Source organism: Scleropages formosus, chromosome 1 (assembly GCF_900964775.1).
Source record: "Scleropages formosus chromosome 1, fSclFor1.1, whole genome shotgun sequence".
Classification (NCBI taxonomy): Eukaryota; Metazoa; Chordata; class Actinopteri; order Osteoglossiformes; family Osteoglossidae; genus Scleropages; species Scleropages formosus.
In genome coordinates, this window is record NC_041806.1 from 50092853 (window position 1) to 50108832 (window position 15980).

The window sequence follows — 15980 nt, forward strand, 5'->3', positions numbered from 1 at the left end:
GGACGTTTATCCTCACGTTCCATACTGATGGTTAAATCTGCAGTTTGTAAACTTGCCCCAGAACATTGACCATGTCTGACCGCAGGCCCAGCGCAGAGAGCCGAGTGTCCGCCGTCCAAACGTCCCTCTTCCTCCGGCGCCTGTGGGTTGGAGCCCGCGGGAGCAAAGCATTGTGGGTCTGTTTACTCAGGAGGAAGTCATCGTGTGCCTGGACTTGTCCTCCAAAGTGAGTCATTTTTCATCACACCGTCAGTGTCCAACACGCCCACTAGGACACACACCGGAGTCCCTCACTTCCCTGGGTCCAACGGATCAAACGCCGTCCCTGTCATGCGCCCTTGAAGTGTGTGTGTGTGTGTGTGTGTGTGTGTGCGCGTGTGTGTGTGTGTGTGTGTGTGTACGCGCCAAGCATCCAGGAGGGCTCCCGAGGGTGAGGAGCGGAAATGCCCCAGAATAATGCCAGAGGAAGACCCGAAACTATCCCTGCACGGGGTTCGATGCCAAAGATCAGCAGAACGATTTCCCGTGAGCAGAGGCATCGTGGGCCGGGAAGCCGCTCCGGACGGGTCGGGACCCGGCGGAACAAAGCGCCGCATTGTGTTCGGAGCCCTCCGGAGGCCGCAGGTCGGCGACTCAACTTATCCGACACGTTTGTCACTTTCACCGGCAGGGCTGTTTCACTCATTTCTCCGTCACACATATTAATTTCATAACCTCACGTACAGAACTGAGCTCCTCCTCCACCTACATAATAATTCAAAATAAACCAGAGTCGCTCATTAGCTTCTGCTCGGTTTCATAGGAGGATTTCATCTTTTAATGCGTTTCCTCTAAAGGGACAAATAATTAGAATGTCTGTTAATTCCAATGTCCTATTTGTCTATTAATCAGTATGTTACTAATTAGCATATTACTAATATACAGCATATTGCTACAGATCAAGGACAGTGTTTCTATGGAGCTTCAGCGGAAGGGGAGCAGTTTCACCATTTTAAACCAATCAGCAAAAATATGAATTGTTCTCATTATAGGAATTATTCCTGAGGAAAACAGGAGAGGAGGATGAATGTGATTTAAATCACTGCTTATTGAATCATGTGGGGGAATCGGGGAGGGGGGGGCACGGTGGGGGGGCTCATACAGGCTCCACCGCGCGTCTCCATCTGTATCTCCGGTGTGCTGGCGAAACACACTTCTGATTTATGCGAATGAATAAATGTAAATGTACTCGTGTCCAGAATATTTACCTTGCAACAGGTTTCCCACCATGGGTGGGGGTGGGGTCACATGGCGACACACCTGTTCTTACCTCTTCTCTTGCCCCCTCCCTAAAAGAGATGAGCAAGAAGTACCCTCTTCTCCGAACTTCTGCTCAGTTCAACAGTTGGCAGCCAAGGACATCCAGCGGGCGGTGCAGTCAATGAAACCTTGTGCTCACGGGTTCGGAATTTTTACTTGCTTTTTACCGCTCCGGACCATTTCGGTCGGTTATTTGTTAGGGATCCGGTTTCGGTTTCCCCTAACGAGGGACATGAGTCCGTCTGCTGCCGCCCCACACCTGGTCACCTCCTCGGAGCAGACGCACCCCGAAGTGGCGCGTTGGGTGCGGACACCCAGGAGCGACCTCACGCTCAACGTGGGGCTGGAGCCGCTTCTGGAGAAGGACGGCGGCTCGTTCTGGGACCACGTCTTGGATACTGGACCCGATTATAGGAGGAGTGCGTGGGGGTCCTGAGTGTGGGGGTGCCGTCTGTTCTCTAACGCTGCTTTGGGTTCAGTTGTCCGTGCGAAGTGCGAAGAACGGACGCACCCGCTGAGGACCCTTTGGGTGGAGCTGAATTTCGGGAAGAGCAGAAAGGGCTGCGTGTGCGGCGTCCTTCACCCGGGAGGTGCTCTGGGTGAAAGGGGGGGCGGAGAGCAGCGGCTCGGGACAAGGCGGGTCCCGACCGCGCTCTGAGGGTCCGGGCCACCCTGAGTGACGGTTGCATTCGGGGACAACTTGTCAGGAAGAAAGGAGCACGAGGTGTAGCAGGTGAACCCGGGCAAAGACGAACTAATAAAGGAAGCGAACAATTTCCGAGTCGCGCTCTTACAGTGTGGACCGTGGTCACGGGAGGGAGAAATAACTGACTTGGCAGAGCGGAGAGTTTTGCTGCCTGGGCTGCTGACACCGAGTTCGTGCGACTGTCTTATTTTTCTGGAATATTCTGCATGAATCGAGCGTTTGAGCTCAGCGCAGCGAACAGTACAGTACATTGTATTGTTCGCCGTTCAATAGTCATGTGGTTCGTCGGTTATGTGACCTGCACAGTTTGACCCACTTACTCACCTGGCCATCTTTACCAAAGTATTTCACAGTAAGTACCGTGCCCACGGGTACCGCAGTAAGTAACAGCAGGGACCGGGACGTCAGGCAGCAAGAGGGACTGCTTGGAGCATGGTAGTTAATGCCGCTACTTTTGGACCCAGAGGTTCTAGGTTCAAATCCCCCCTCCCGCTGTAGTACCCTTGAGCAAGGTACTTACCCTAAGTTACTCTAGTAAAATCACCCAGCTGTACAAAGGGGTAGACCGCTGTATGTCGCATTGGAAAGGAGTGTCGGTTCAGCGTATAGATGTAAATGTCTGTTGCTCATGCGGTGTAAATGGGGACTTTTTACACTCCTTACTCAGTAAGTTACTGTGGTCTGCAGGCTCCTCACCCTGGGGCTGCGCGTTGTGACGTTGCGCTGTGAAAGTGTGACGCGGGCTGCTGCTCTCCTGCTGCTCTCCTGCTGCTCTCCAGCCCTCTCCAACCCCCCCCAACCCCCCCCAACCCACTCATCGCAGTCGTGAGGCGTGCCGGAGACCTGCGCATGTGACTGCGGGGAGGGGGGAGGGTCCCTCGAAGAGTAAAAGAGTCCGCAGACGCCTGGGCAGCATCACTCCGGAGCCGGAGGAGCCCGAGGAGGAACCCGGGGGGGGGGAAAGCGGATTGCGCAGCTCATCCACGCGCTTCTTGCAGGAGGGCGGTCGGAGGACAGGGGGGCACTCGCTGCTGCTCGGTTCGGTCCGGTTCGGTCCGGCTCGGCTCGGCTCGGCTCCGTTCTGTTCCACGGCAGCATGGGCGCGTCGGGCTCGGCGGCGCGGCGGGACGGACGGGGTCCGGAAGACGGAGAGGAGCGCAGTGCGGAGGCGCAGGAGGCGCAGGAGGAGCAGGGAGGAGGAGGAGGAGGAGGAGGAGGAGGAGAGCTCGCGGAGCCCAAGGTACGACAGCATCACTGGCGGGGGGTGGGGGGGCTACAGTCTTGTGTAGTGTCGGGGATCGCTGAGTGGGGGTGGGGGTGGCACCTGGCCGGCGGGTCTGTGTCCGTTTCCCATCGTCAAAAAGTGCCTGGCTGGAGAGACGTCACACGGGCGCGCGCAGAGCTGCGACAATCATCGTGGAAACACGGTAACGCGGCGAGCGGTCGTTGCGCTGCGGCGCGGGGCGCGCTGTTGTACCGTAGTAACACCGGGCTTGTTCCGCTGTAACAGGTCGTCAGGATGAAGCCTTGAAGGGCAACACGAGCTGAGAAGCAGGAGCAGCGAAGGAGGGAGCACTTTTCCCGGGAATCAATCGTGTTTTACTGTGATTTACTGCACGCTGGTGCAGCGCTGCCCTGCGACTCCTGTCCCCGCAGTAATAAATATGAAAAGACACGTGTGACGGACAGCAGCAGCAGGTCACACGCAGTCGTTACTAGTTATTATTCTTATACCGATGGCTCACGGAGAAGAAGAGGTCCTGGTTTATACCTTTATTTTTAATTGAATTTAACTTAATTTTTCTTCCTCCCAAAGTTCAGTGAAGAAAAGGCGTGAGTACAAAGAAGCGAATGGATGGGAATCAGGAGCCACTTGGGCACGATGCCACTACAATGAGGATGGAGATGTTTTCGTCCACAAGTGGAAGGGTGGGGTGGGGTGTGGTGGGGTGGGGGGTCACGTGGCACCACATGTTATTCAATCATATAACTGCAATTAATAAATTAGATGCTCGTTTTACTGCAGCTGCATTTTACACAACGACATTAATGAGCAAACAAGGGCGCGAGTCCGTTTAGAGGCGTTCGTAGAGCCTGGAGGTCGAAACTGGGCCGCGATGATGAGTCCGCAGGTCCGAGGGGGGGGTCAGTCTCGCGTGACGTCCACCTTGACACAACACGAAGGTGGTCCAGGGGCCGCATCTCCCTGCCAATTCCCGCTTGAAAAGGCTTTTGTGTGGCGCCTCCTAAAGAGCCTCCATTGGCTCTTGGGCTCCGGCCTCGGAAAAAGTCGAACCCTTAACAGACCGCAGACAGGCCTCTCTCTACTGTAGCAGCGCACTTAAGGGTGGCCCTGCCCCCCCCCCCCCAGCCTCGCTTCCTGTGCGAGGGACGGAACGCTACTCGTTAATAATAGATCGGTCAGTGGTGCCGTCCCTCCGTCGGGGCACTTTGCTCAGACTCGCCGTCGTTAAAACACACACACACACACACACACACACGCGCGCTTCTTATCCCAAGCAGGGTCACAGCAAAATGCAGCCTAACCCAGTGCGGAGGGCTGGGACGCACCCAGGACGGGACGCCAGTCCATCGCAAGACACCCCAAATGGGACTCGAACCCCAGACCGCCCACACGGCAGGCGCTGGCCAAGCCCGCTGCGCCACCACACCCCCTTTTTTGTCATCAAAAGCAGCAGTTTATTCCTAAAACCGTTAAAAAGCCCAAATGAATGACAGAGATTCTGTACCTGAATGACGGCAAACGCAGGTTTTACCGTCACACCTGTTTACTTTGGGCTTTTAACGGAAGGGATTTCTGTCGAGGCCGAACGGGTCTGAGGACGGTGGCCGATCTGCAGGCTCTGCGAGACTTTATGATTAACAGTTGGGGGTTTGGATCAAGTCCCTGGAAGAAAAAAGTAATTAGAGTGTTGGTTCGAAGCCCAGTTGTCCTGTGAGAAGTCTTTGCTGTGCTCGCAACTCTTGATGCTCCTCAGTCAGCAGACGGAGCCCCAGATCACGTCCGCAGGTCATATCTGAGTGACCGTTGGAACCGGTGGACGGCAGAGACCCCCATGGCAGCGGAACGGGTCGTGTTCACACGTCGGTTCCCCTCCTCTCCTTCCGCTACCGTGTTCACCGAGAGGGGTCGAACCCCAGCGGCGAGGTGCTGTTCTGAGTGGACGGGGCAAAAGGAAAATTCCAGGGAAAGAAAAACACTCTGAGTTTCCCATAATGCAGTTTTACGAAAAAACGCCGAAAACGTTTGCGCAAAAAATATGAAAGTCGGTTGATCTTAGTTCATCGCTATTTTTAGCTTTTGATTCCTCTCTTTTCTCAGCAAGTGCATTCATTCATCCGCAATCACCAGTTCCATTTTTACCCTCTTTGTACAGCTGTTTGTACGACTAACCTTTCCTGGGGTTCGAACCCACAACCCTTCAGTAAAAGTCTCTTCCACCTGGGGGGGGTGCAGACATTCCACGAAGTCTGAAAACCGTTGCCATCGCAACCGGTCCCTGGATGTCCCGTTGGGTCACCGAAGGCCGAGCATACGTCACACTGGAAGTGACAGTGTGTCCCACGCGGGAATTTACTGTCAGTACATCGCTGCACCGCACAGCAGGGTTTTACTTCATTTTCACTTCAAGTACCAGGAGTCGGTCTCTCGGAAGTCTCTAGAATTTGAGCCGACGGGGACGAAAGCGCTGACGTCCCGCTCGTACTCCGTCACATATTTTACTGTGAAAACACAGTTCAGGGGACTTCAGAGCCAGAATTTACCCCCCACCCATAAATTACTTCCATTTATTTGTTTATCCAACATTTTCCTCCAAAGCATTAAGCTGCTTAGTTGTTTACCTATTTATACAGCTGGGTAATTTTACTGGAGCATTTTAGGGTAAGAACCTTGATGGGGATTATTATAGCTGGAGGAGGAGGGATTCAAACCTGCAACCTTTGGGTCCAAAGGCAGGAAGTGTGAACGTTGCGCAAGGCAGTTTCACCCTGTAAATGTGATTGAGTTTTTGGAACCTGTTGCTCCGTCTGCAAACACTGTTTCGTTTGTAGCTCCTCCCTTCATGGACTTTGCCTCCGATGGACCGACTCGGTCGATTTGACCCTGGAGAACCGGCGTCTGCTGTACCTATCGGTCGTGTTTCCGAAGCCCAGATACGACTCTCCGAGGCCTCTTTCCCAAGACACGTACGTGTGTCTGAGAGTCATATCTGGGCTTCGAACACATGAAAGGCGTTGCTCATATTTGCGTTTCATCATCTGTTTGAACGGTAAATCGTTGACTTTTACCCTGCAAAAGTTTTTGGCCTTTCGGCTCTTGCTGCAACATCTCGGCACCCTGCGTTAAGAGGCAGTGGGTAGCATGGGGGTTTCAGTTATTGTTCCTGGATCTAGAGGTTATAGGTTCAAATCCTCTCTCCATCTGTAATGCTCTTGTGCAAGGCCTTTACCCAAAAGGTGACTCCAGTAAAGTTGCCCATCTGTTTCAATGAGTAGCTATGAGTCAGTTTGGACAAAAGTCCCAGATAAAGGTGATGTAACTGTCTTTGAAAGACAGATTGCCTGTGCTTATCTTATCTTATCTATGGTGTCGCCAATCTGGAATACCCAGAATTCCAGAGGTGTCAAATAGCCTATTGGGTGATGCATGGATCAGCAGCGTGTGTTTGCCAGCTGTGGAACAGCGGAGGTGGACGAAGTGTCCGTGTCCTCGAGACCGAGACGCTGTCCCCTTTGACCCCCAGCGGATCCCCGGCTCAGGTGTTCGGGTCAGCTCTCCTCGATCCCGGACCCGTTCGGCTAATAATCCTTCGCTTTGACGCTAATCTTCGTTAATCTTTCGCTGTGATATAACGCACCGTGGTGCTCGGGACCTCTTGGAGGAGATTTTTTTTTCCGTCGCTGAGGAAAACCTGCATTATCCACACACACACACGCACACACGCGCTTCCCGGGACCTGCAACCGGGTAGTCCCGGCGAGCGGCTCGGAGCCGGAGGGACGTCGTTAGCGCCGCCCCGGACCCTTTCGCTGGAGATGTGGCCGATAAACATCCTCTCCTGCAGCCCGAGGAATGCGAGAAATTCTCCAGCGCCGCTGGAAAGTAGGTCATAGGGCAGTACGGCGCCCCCTGTAGGGCAGGCCGAGAGGCGGCTTGCAGCCTTCTGGCCTCTTCCCTTCTCCTGTCCTCCTTTTCCTTTAGCGGTGCCTGTCAGTGGCGGTGTTTTGGGGGTCGGCGGCTGTCGCTTGCTGTCAGTGGAGGTCCCTAGTAGTCGGTGGTGGTCGGTGGTTGTTAGTGCTGATGGTCAGTGGTGCTCAGTGGCTGTCAGTGGTGGTGGTCAGTAGCGGACTGTGGTGCATTTCTAGGTGCTGCTTCCGCGTCATAGACCTCGCACGATTCCACTGCAGTGCAGAAACACTCATCGCACATCTAAACACATCGCAGGGAAGTTCACTGCAAAGACAAACAGCTGCGGTGACTCAGCACCAGACATGTTTCATTCTGGCTCTTGCTCTTTCAAAGTGAAGTCCTAACCGTCCTCTGCGTGAAGGTCTTAAACACAGCCTGTGTGTGTGTGTGTGTGTGTGTGTGTGTGTGTGTGCGCGCATCCGCAGTTGTAATACTCTACGTGGTGATACCTTTCTATCCACACACAAACTCATTTGAATACGCGGCTTTTGGATAACGGTTGCGGTCACGCCGTCTTGTGGTACTAACGGAGACGAAGGTTATCCGATTGGTCACTTGGGCCAATCCCAGGGGGTGGGGGGCGGGGCTACACCACGGTCCAGCCTTGGCTGCAGGCTATTGGAAGCTGTGTTCGGATAGAAAGGCATCGCAGGGGGTCTTGAGGGGCTCCGAAGGGCGACCGTGTTGCATGAATGGGGACCCTGTCTCCAGGACCAGGATTAACGCACAGCTGAGCTTCTGACGGAGGAGATGAAGGGCAAGTAGCTGAGAGCTTTGAACCCGACGGTTCAAAGGAGAGGCTTCCCACAGGTTTCGTTGTGTCATCACGGGTTCGTGGGCATTCCAGCGAACCCAGGTAGGAAACGGGTTCGGGGTTCGGGGTTTGGAGGCGTCACCACGCTGCTGGATGTCACGAGCCAAAAAAATGAATCACCGCGGAAACCGCAGCGGGTTCCTCGGCAGGAGCTCGGACCTCCTGTCCGACAGCGACCGGTAGGCTGAACGAGGACACCTGGCCTGCTTAGGTGATGGCAGACCCAAGAATGAAACAGGACCGCATCTGGAAGATCCGTCTGCCCCCATCTAGGGAGATCTGGGGGTTTGTCTGCTCGGTCTTTAATGACCGTTCGTCTGCAGCTCTTTGTTTGGAGCAGGTCCCCAGTTGAGCAGATCGGGCGTCTCTCCCTCCATAAGAGGCGCCGGTAAACTAACCCTCGACCCAAAAGCAGCAATGGAGTCAAGGTGGGGGGCAGTGGAGGACAGCGGTTGCAGTCGGGAGCTCAATTCGCACTAATGAAGAACCCCCCCCCGACACACACACACACACACACACACACACACACACACACACACACACCCTCGAACCGCACATGAATGAGTTCTCTGTGCAGGACCATGAATCGGAAGTGTCGCAATGAAGGCCGAGGCTGTTCGTCCGCAGCACTGTTTATTTCTGGGACCCGCGTTTGTCGGGGGGGGGTTGGGGGGGGGTGTGGAAGCGCTATTGTCATCACACAGACGGAGCGGCTGGCCAAGTGCATTCAGGGAGAGCGGCAGAGCTCTGGGGGGGTGGGGGGGTCCACTGAGGGGGTAGACTGCAGTAAAGAACGGGGCTTTACAGTGTGACTGGGTTCGAGACCCGGCGCTTCCTCCCTCCCTGCAGCACGTTCAGTCGTGGGGACGTCACAGTGACACTTACCACTCGTCTGTAGGCAGTGGTCCATGTTGCTGCTCGCACAGCCTGTCACTACCGCGGTACACAGTGTATGGGTAGGGGGGTTCTGAGTGTTACTATAGGAAACCAGTAAAACCACAGTTATTGTGGGTTTTTTTTCAGTTCTTATTTGCCATTACCCTTGGTCAAGGGTACTACATCTGCAGGTGGGATTCGAACCTGCAACCTTAGGTCCAATAGCAGCAGCTCTAACACGACACATGTGTCCTTGATGGAAGGAAATATTGTCTGGTGTGCAGGAGACAACGAGATGGAGGTCTGTCGCTGTGGGTAGGGATGGGCCACAACCTTCACGGTGATCTCCAGCTTGTGGTCGGACGGTCGTGTTCCAGCGGGCCCGACGCGGTCCCGGATCCGCTGAGCGCGCGGGGTGGTCCTGTTGGGTCGTGCTGAGCATCCTTTGGTCTCGCGTGCAGAAGCGGTGGCCTGTTTGCTGGTTCCGGGATCGGCTGTGGGACACCATCACGGGCAGAACCTCACCGCGGTTCCCTCAGACTTCAGCCCAGCGTTCGCGCTGGAGAAAGAACAAACAAACGGCGTGGATTTTCAGACATGGAGAAGAGGAAATGGGGGAGGGGGTGTCCTAAATTTGGACAGAGACGGGCTCGTAGCCCTTCTCATGATCACGATTTCCTAAATATTTTTTCCGCTGGTGCTCAGTGAGAGTGAGCTTTGGCCCTTGTTGATAATTTTCCCCACACGGCTACAGTGACGCACGGTATGTGCTGAACCCCAGGCTTCCACGGTTGGACCGCAGTGTCTCCAGGTCGCAGGATCACATTGACCGTGGCTCACGTTTTATGTACCGCTGGTTTTCTCTGAGCAGAAAGCTGCTTAAGAGCACTTTTCATTATTCACGACTTGTTTGAACACACAGCGATTTGTTAATTGTCCTCGTGGCCCCAGGAAGAGACGAATTTTTCAACAAGGGCCACTTAAAGGCGAGTGGAAGCTTCGGTGGGGCGACGACTTCCTGGCACAGAACTGGACGACACCACTGGGCTCCTAAAGACCTCCTGTTGGGCCAGACCTCAGATGACCGTGCAGTGTTATGGAGGAAGGAAACAGATGTTTATACTCTACACGTGTGTGTGTGTGTGTGTGTGTGTGTGTGAGTGTGTGATAAAGTACACTGTTCTCAGTTTCATCCAAATAGAACTAATGATTGAACCTGACATTTGATTGTGTTGTAGTTCTTCGTCATGTACTAGTAACTAAATGCTCTTGTTCTTTTCACTTAAGAATCTCTTGCTTACGGTCAAATCAAATCCATCCGCTCTTGGTCCATCTCTACTCCAACAAGCCCCGCCCCCTGATTCTCACTCCACCTCCACGCTAACAAGCCCCGCCCCCTGGCTCTTGCTCCATCCCATTGTAATAAGTCCCACCCGCTGGCTCTCAGCTCACTGCACTGCAAGCCCTGCCCATTTGGCCCTGCTCCCTGTACACTCCTGAAATCCCCCCTCACTGGTGACTGCCTTTGCCCTTGTAACAAACCCCGCCCACTAGCCCTGGCACCACCTACGCTGCCGCAGTCTGCCTGCTGTGCTGAAGCTACGCTCGGAAACGGCCAGAGGAGTCGATGCATTTTTCATCAGCTCGGCCCCGATGCGGTATCTCAGACTGTGGGCGGGGGGGGGACTGGAGGTGTGTGGTATTTGGTCCAGCCAGTCAGGAATCACACTTCCTTTCAGAGCAAACAGTTGACAAGCTGATGTCAGTGAAGGAAAATGAAGGATCGTGGTCCCGCATGCTGGGGAAGGTGTGTGGGAGGTCCTGTAGCTGCACACCGAGAAAATGTACACGTTTCAGACGCCCACGCAGGGGACACGATGGCTCGGACGGTCCAGCCGCCGGAACCCAGCCGCTTCACCGCTGCTCCGCACAAGGCGGAGAAAGTGCTTGGCTGCAGGTTCGCTCTCCACACAGAGTAACCCGACGTGCCCTTGAAACAAGAAGCCGTATAAGGTAGCGGCACGCTCAGTAAAGCGTGCTCTGGTCTCACATGTACAGTTATTCCTTTATCAGATACCAGCAACAGAGAAAGAGCTTTAGACACAAACACGGGATTATGGACACGGTTTGTGTGTCTGACACCACCCTGTTACTGGTTCACATCTCTCCAGTGGCTCCTGTAGGAATGCCATTCGAATTGCAAATACATAGCTATTCGTAACAGATGGTGTCGGAAGGGATTCAGCAGCTCCGAGGTGCAGAGGGAGTTTGTTCCCCCCCTTTGGAGCCAAAAGTGAGGAGCGATGTCCTGCTTGCACGTCCGCTTATGCTGCGATACTCCGCAGCCAGACCAGGTTTCTGTCTATGAAACAGGGTTCTGCCTTTCTGCACGTGTGTAGGACGCCTGTGAGTCGAGGGGAAGAACACCTCATTGTGGGACGTGTTCGGAACTGAGCGGACCGCGTCCTTTTGGTCAGACAGTCCCCGGCCTCGTCCTCGGGTTTCGTCGCCGCCGTCGTCTCCTGCGGCTCCGTTCGAACCGTGCCGTGCTTGCGAACAGACTGGCCGTCGCTCCCATTCTATCCGTGGCCGTAAACGGTGCTGTGGGTGCTGGGTGGGTTCGTGGCCCGTCTAAAAAGTGCGGAGGGCTACAGGAAGGCGGTACCGACATATTTCCGGTTCCGGTTTCGGGTGCCGCCTTCAGCTCTCCGGTCAAAAGATGGTTTATCTCTTGGAGGGAATTCCTCAGCAGAATCTGGCGGCTCGTATTTAACGCCACCCCACCACCCCTCGAAGCGCGGCAGGGCGGGCGACGCACCGGTCCGCGTCCAGCTGTCGTCCTCCTGTACAAAACAAGGGAACAGTGAGAGCCTTAATCACTCTGAAACAGTCTGGTATGCAGGATGTGAACGCGCTGAAGCGGCTTAACGCTCTAATCGGCTTCGAGGAATTTTCCTGGGGAAAAAGCCCTTGTCTTGCTGTCATATGACAGATTAAACGGCGTGAATTGCTTGCGCGAAGTAAAGGTAATAGTGGGCGTGTCCCGCGGAAACGCGATACCGTAATTAGGACTAAAGCTGCCCGTCGACACCGTTCTCACGATGTTGTCGAGGCGAAAGGCCTCTCGCCGTCGGCTCCTCGCTCTAATCGTTTTATTTCTGTAAAACTTGTTCTGATTATTTGGGCAGACGCCTTTATCCACTTACAGTACCGCTTACCGGGGTGGATAGTTCCTGAGGTGGGCTCAAGTTTAACCCCTTCGTGTCCTGGGACAGGAGAGCCTGCAATTGGGCAGCTGGTAGCACAGCGCTGGGATCTGAAGGTTGCTGGTTTGGATCCCACCTCCTGCTGTGGTATTCCGAAGTAAGGTCCAAACCCCGGATTGCAGTAAAATTACCCAGCTGTGTAAATAGTTTAACACCCTAAGCCGCTTTGGAGAGAAGCGTCGCTTAAATGCGAACCTCCTGTTGCCGGCACCGGTCTCCACCCGAGGGGGTCTGCCGGGTTGAAGGACCGTGGGGGCGAGGGCCACGGGTCCATGGGTGGGGCGTGTCTGGTGTTCATTAACCGCGCTGGAGCAGGACGGGGGAGGGCGTTCGTGACAGCGGACTCCTGCCACCCCCTATGGACTGTCTCTTCTCTCCTGGTCCCACGCGGAGGGTCTGATTGAGGACATCTGCTGGTACGTGGGCCGGGGCCGGGGGTCACCGCAGGGGTCCGCGGCAGCTCGGCACATTCCTCAGACGGCCGATAATGGAGCACAACCGTAAGCTATGCGGCGTGCGTGCTGACGGCCGGAGACGCCACTGTGAGAACCTCCGCATGGAACCGTGTGGAAATACGGGGGATATTTATAGCAGCCGGAGAAGAGCCGGGCCTTGGGAACAGGGACCGCTCCCTGGGCCGAACCATCCGCAGACGTCGTGGGGGGGAGGTTCTTAGGAGCCACCGTGGCTCCACTGCTCTGAGATCTTTTCTTCAGGTGGACGCGGATGAGGTCGCTCGGCTGGACAGAGAGCCGACGCCGATTTAGCCCAGGAAGAGCCGTAAGCAGGGCCGCAGATCCGACTTCAGAGCGTCCGCACGTTCGGAACGAGGATCTCAGAGCTGATCTCCACACCGGATTCACGTTGAAATGTAAACGTGGGATGCGATGGGGTAGAAGGTTCCGGGAGCAGCTCTCATTCCGACGGTCAGCGGATCTTTGACTCAAAGTGCGGTGTCACGGCAGGGTCCCCGCAGTCCGAAGCCTATCGCGGAGGCGCCAGCTCCCTCCACAAGTATGTGGTGGATTCATGTTTTTAAATTTCTTCCGCTAGAAAACGTGACATCCGACCTGCATCGTCTCTGACGCACACACACACTGTCCGGAGCCTAACCCGGCAACACGGGGCATAAGGCCGGAGAGGGAGGGGACACACCCAGGGTGGGATGCCAGTCTGTCACAGGGCACCCTAAGCAGGATTCAAAGCCCAGACCCATTGGAGAGCAGGACCCGGTCAAACCCGTCGTGCCACCACACCACCGCATCGTAATGGTAATAAATTTAGTGAGGTCCGGTCGCCGTATGGAACTTTCCAGAAAGTGGCACACGAACATAAATAAGTGAATGAAGAAGGGGGACACGGGGACACGGTGGGCTTGGCCCGGTCCTGCTCTCTCGTGAGTCTGGGGTTCGAGCCCTGCTCGGGGTGCCTTGTGATGGACTGGCATCCCGTCCTGGGTGTGTCCCCTCCCCCCTCCAGCCCTGTGCGCCGTGTTGCCGGGTTAGGCTCCGGTTCGCCCGCAACCCTGCTCGAGACATGCGGTTTCAGTCAATGTGTGTGTTTGTGTGTGTGAATAAACAGAGAGATAAACAAATTCTCCACGAAGTGCTGCGGGTTGAGTTGGCCCCCCTCCGCGCTCCTCTTTATCGCTCAACTCGGCCGGAAAGCGTCGGTGTCGCCCACCTCTCGGCGGCTCCAGCGCTCGTATCTCCGAGTCCATCGCGGTCGGAAAGTCGGCGCCGTTCTTCGGAGGAATTCTGGGCGACGGGAGCGCGGGCGGCGATGCGGGCGGGGACGTCAACGGCTCGAAAACCGTGAAGGGAATTTCGAAGAAAGAGAAATCCCGTGATTCTGCGAGCTGCCGCAAGAGGAGGAGGTGATGAGCAGAGCTTCTTCGTGCGGCAGACAAGTGCCTCCACACTGCTGTACCATGGTTTCACCTTTCTCCGCTATTTAGACCCACACATTTATGCAGCGAACGCTTTTGTCCAAAGCGACTAACAGTTGTTTCCCTATTTATACAGCTGGATAATTTTACTGGAGTAATTTAGGGTAGGTACCTTGCTCAGGGGAACTACAGTCAGGGGCAGGTTGGAACCCCTGGTGTCAGCGTTGCATATACAGTCCCCCTTTGAAAAAGACCCCCGCCGGTGTGTCCGGAGACGCGGCGTTCGGCTCGCGAGCGCCCCGTAAACAAACAAACGGCGGCGAAGCGGAGCGGCGCCGTCGTACAGGGCCTGCGGTGCGAGTCCTCCGGGGCTCTTATTCCAGACGCGCTCCATTTGAAGGCCACGTTGTTCTCGTCACGCTCGAGGAAAGCGGGTCCGCTTCAGCTCGAAGAACGTGTCCTCTAGGCTCAGCGAAGAGGCCTCCGCAACCCGGGAGACCGAAAACGGCCTGTGGTTTGGGCCGGGGGGTCAGAGGTCACGGAATCTCTGTCCCTTTGAGACGCTCGGGCTCGACCTCGAGGGAAACTTTCCCATGTTTTTCCATAAATGAGGGAGGTTATTACGAAACCCCATACCCCGCCCCCCACACACACACCCATAGGGTCACTAGGAGGTAAAACTGTGTAAATACATGCTTAGGTGGACAAGATGTGTGAATCAGACATTTGGCAGAGACTGATGTCCCGTTAGGATTCTGAAAATACCACGATTGAAGAAGACTGAGGGTAATTCTGCTCAAAATGAGAATGCGGGGTGAAAGGTCACACAACATTTGACACGATGGAGATTTTACAGCTCTTTGCTTCTTGGCACCCTCCAAATCCTCAGGTCCAGTTGGTGTACGGAAGGAGCCGGAAGTGTCTTTTTGACGCCGTTCTGGCAGCCGGTCCTGAGACGAGGGGCCGCGTGAATTGTCCCATGATGCAACGGGAGGAAGACCCCGGAGAGCCGGTCCGAGATAGCGGCCCATCGCATCCTTCTCGCTTGGTCGCGATGAAACATCAGCATTAATATTTAGAATCCACCCTTGAAAAGCTCTTAGAAAGGGATCTGGATTTTTGAGACGCTCATATAACCCAGATTAGTGTTCCAGCCAGAGCTTCACATGCTGCTCCTCTTATATATCAGACACATTAATATCATCTGCATTGTTGTGCTCCGAGGGGGGCCGGGGTGTAATAATTGCTTATACCCTGACCAAAGCACAAATGTTCCGTGTTTTGGAAAATCTGGAGGCCTCCTGGGCCGACTTCACTGCGTTCTGGAGCCAGACAGTTTTTTTTTCTTCCTTAGATCATTATAAATAATTTAATTTCTTCCACATAAAACGTCTCTCCCTCCTCGCTCTGCTTTTATTCCCCTCTATGTTCCAGCTTTGTAACTGCTGGAACAAATCCAGACACAGTGGGACAGCAGGGGGCGCAGTGGTTATAGCGTTCACCTCCGAAACAGGGGTCGTGGGTTCGAATTCCACCTCCTGCTGTAGTACCTTTGCACAAGGTACTTACCCTGAAATGACAGTGAACATTACCTTGCTGTTTAGTGGGGTAAATAATTGCAATTTGCTTTGGAAAGAAGTGTAAGATGAATGAAGTGAATGTGGCGGAAGAGAAGCAGTGGTGCGATTTCTCGCTCGCAGATCCGATCCCTGTGAGCCGCTGCTTTGAACGGCTCTGCCGCCCCGTCCTTTATCTAATCCGCGGACGCTTCCTTTCTCGGCGTCACGGACCGGGGCGTGCAGGAGCGTGCCAGAGCGTGCCAGAGCGTGTGTGCTTGTGAGTGCGAGTCTGTGCGCGTTCAAAAGAGACACACGATCGGAAATGACGCACGCTTCCCAGCGCGACCTGCTGCTCGGTCGC

General features: G+C 54.9%; 1 protein-coding gene and 1 long non-coding RNA gene across 2 annotated transcripts in view; one reads left to right on the top strand and one right to left on the bottom strand.

The window, feature by feature from the left end:
- The first annotated feature begins 2909 nt into the window (after nt 1-2909).
- Nucleotides 2910-15980, top strand: part of akap12b (A kinase (PRKA) anchor protein 12b) — a 36093-nt gene continuing 23022 nt past the window's right edge. The window contains exon 1 of the mRNA XM_029256438.1: nt 2910-3245. Within this exon, the coding sequence (XP_029112271.1) occupies nt 3102-3245 (144 nt within the window). The 5' untranslated portion in view covers nt 2910-3101. The remainder of the gene's footprint in view (nt 3246-15980) is intronic.
- LOC108920969 (uncharacterized) lies at nt 9100-12838 on the bottom strand. The gene is made up of 3 exons (XR_001965019.2): nt 12125-12838; nt 11334-11749; nt 9100-9465 (listed from the first exon to the last, which is right to left on the bottom strand). It is a non-coding gene; the product is annotated as an uncharacterized LOC108920969 (long non-coding RNA).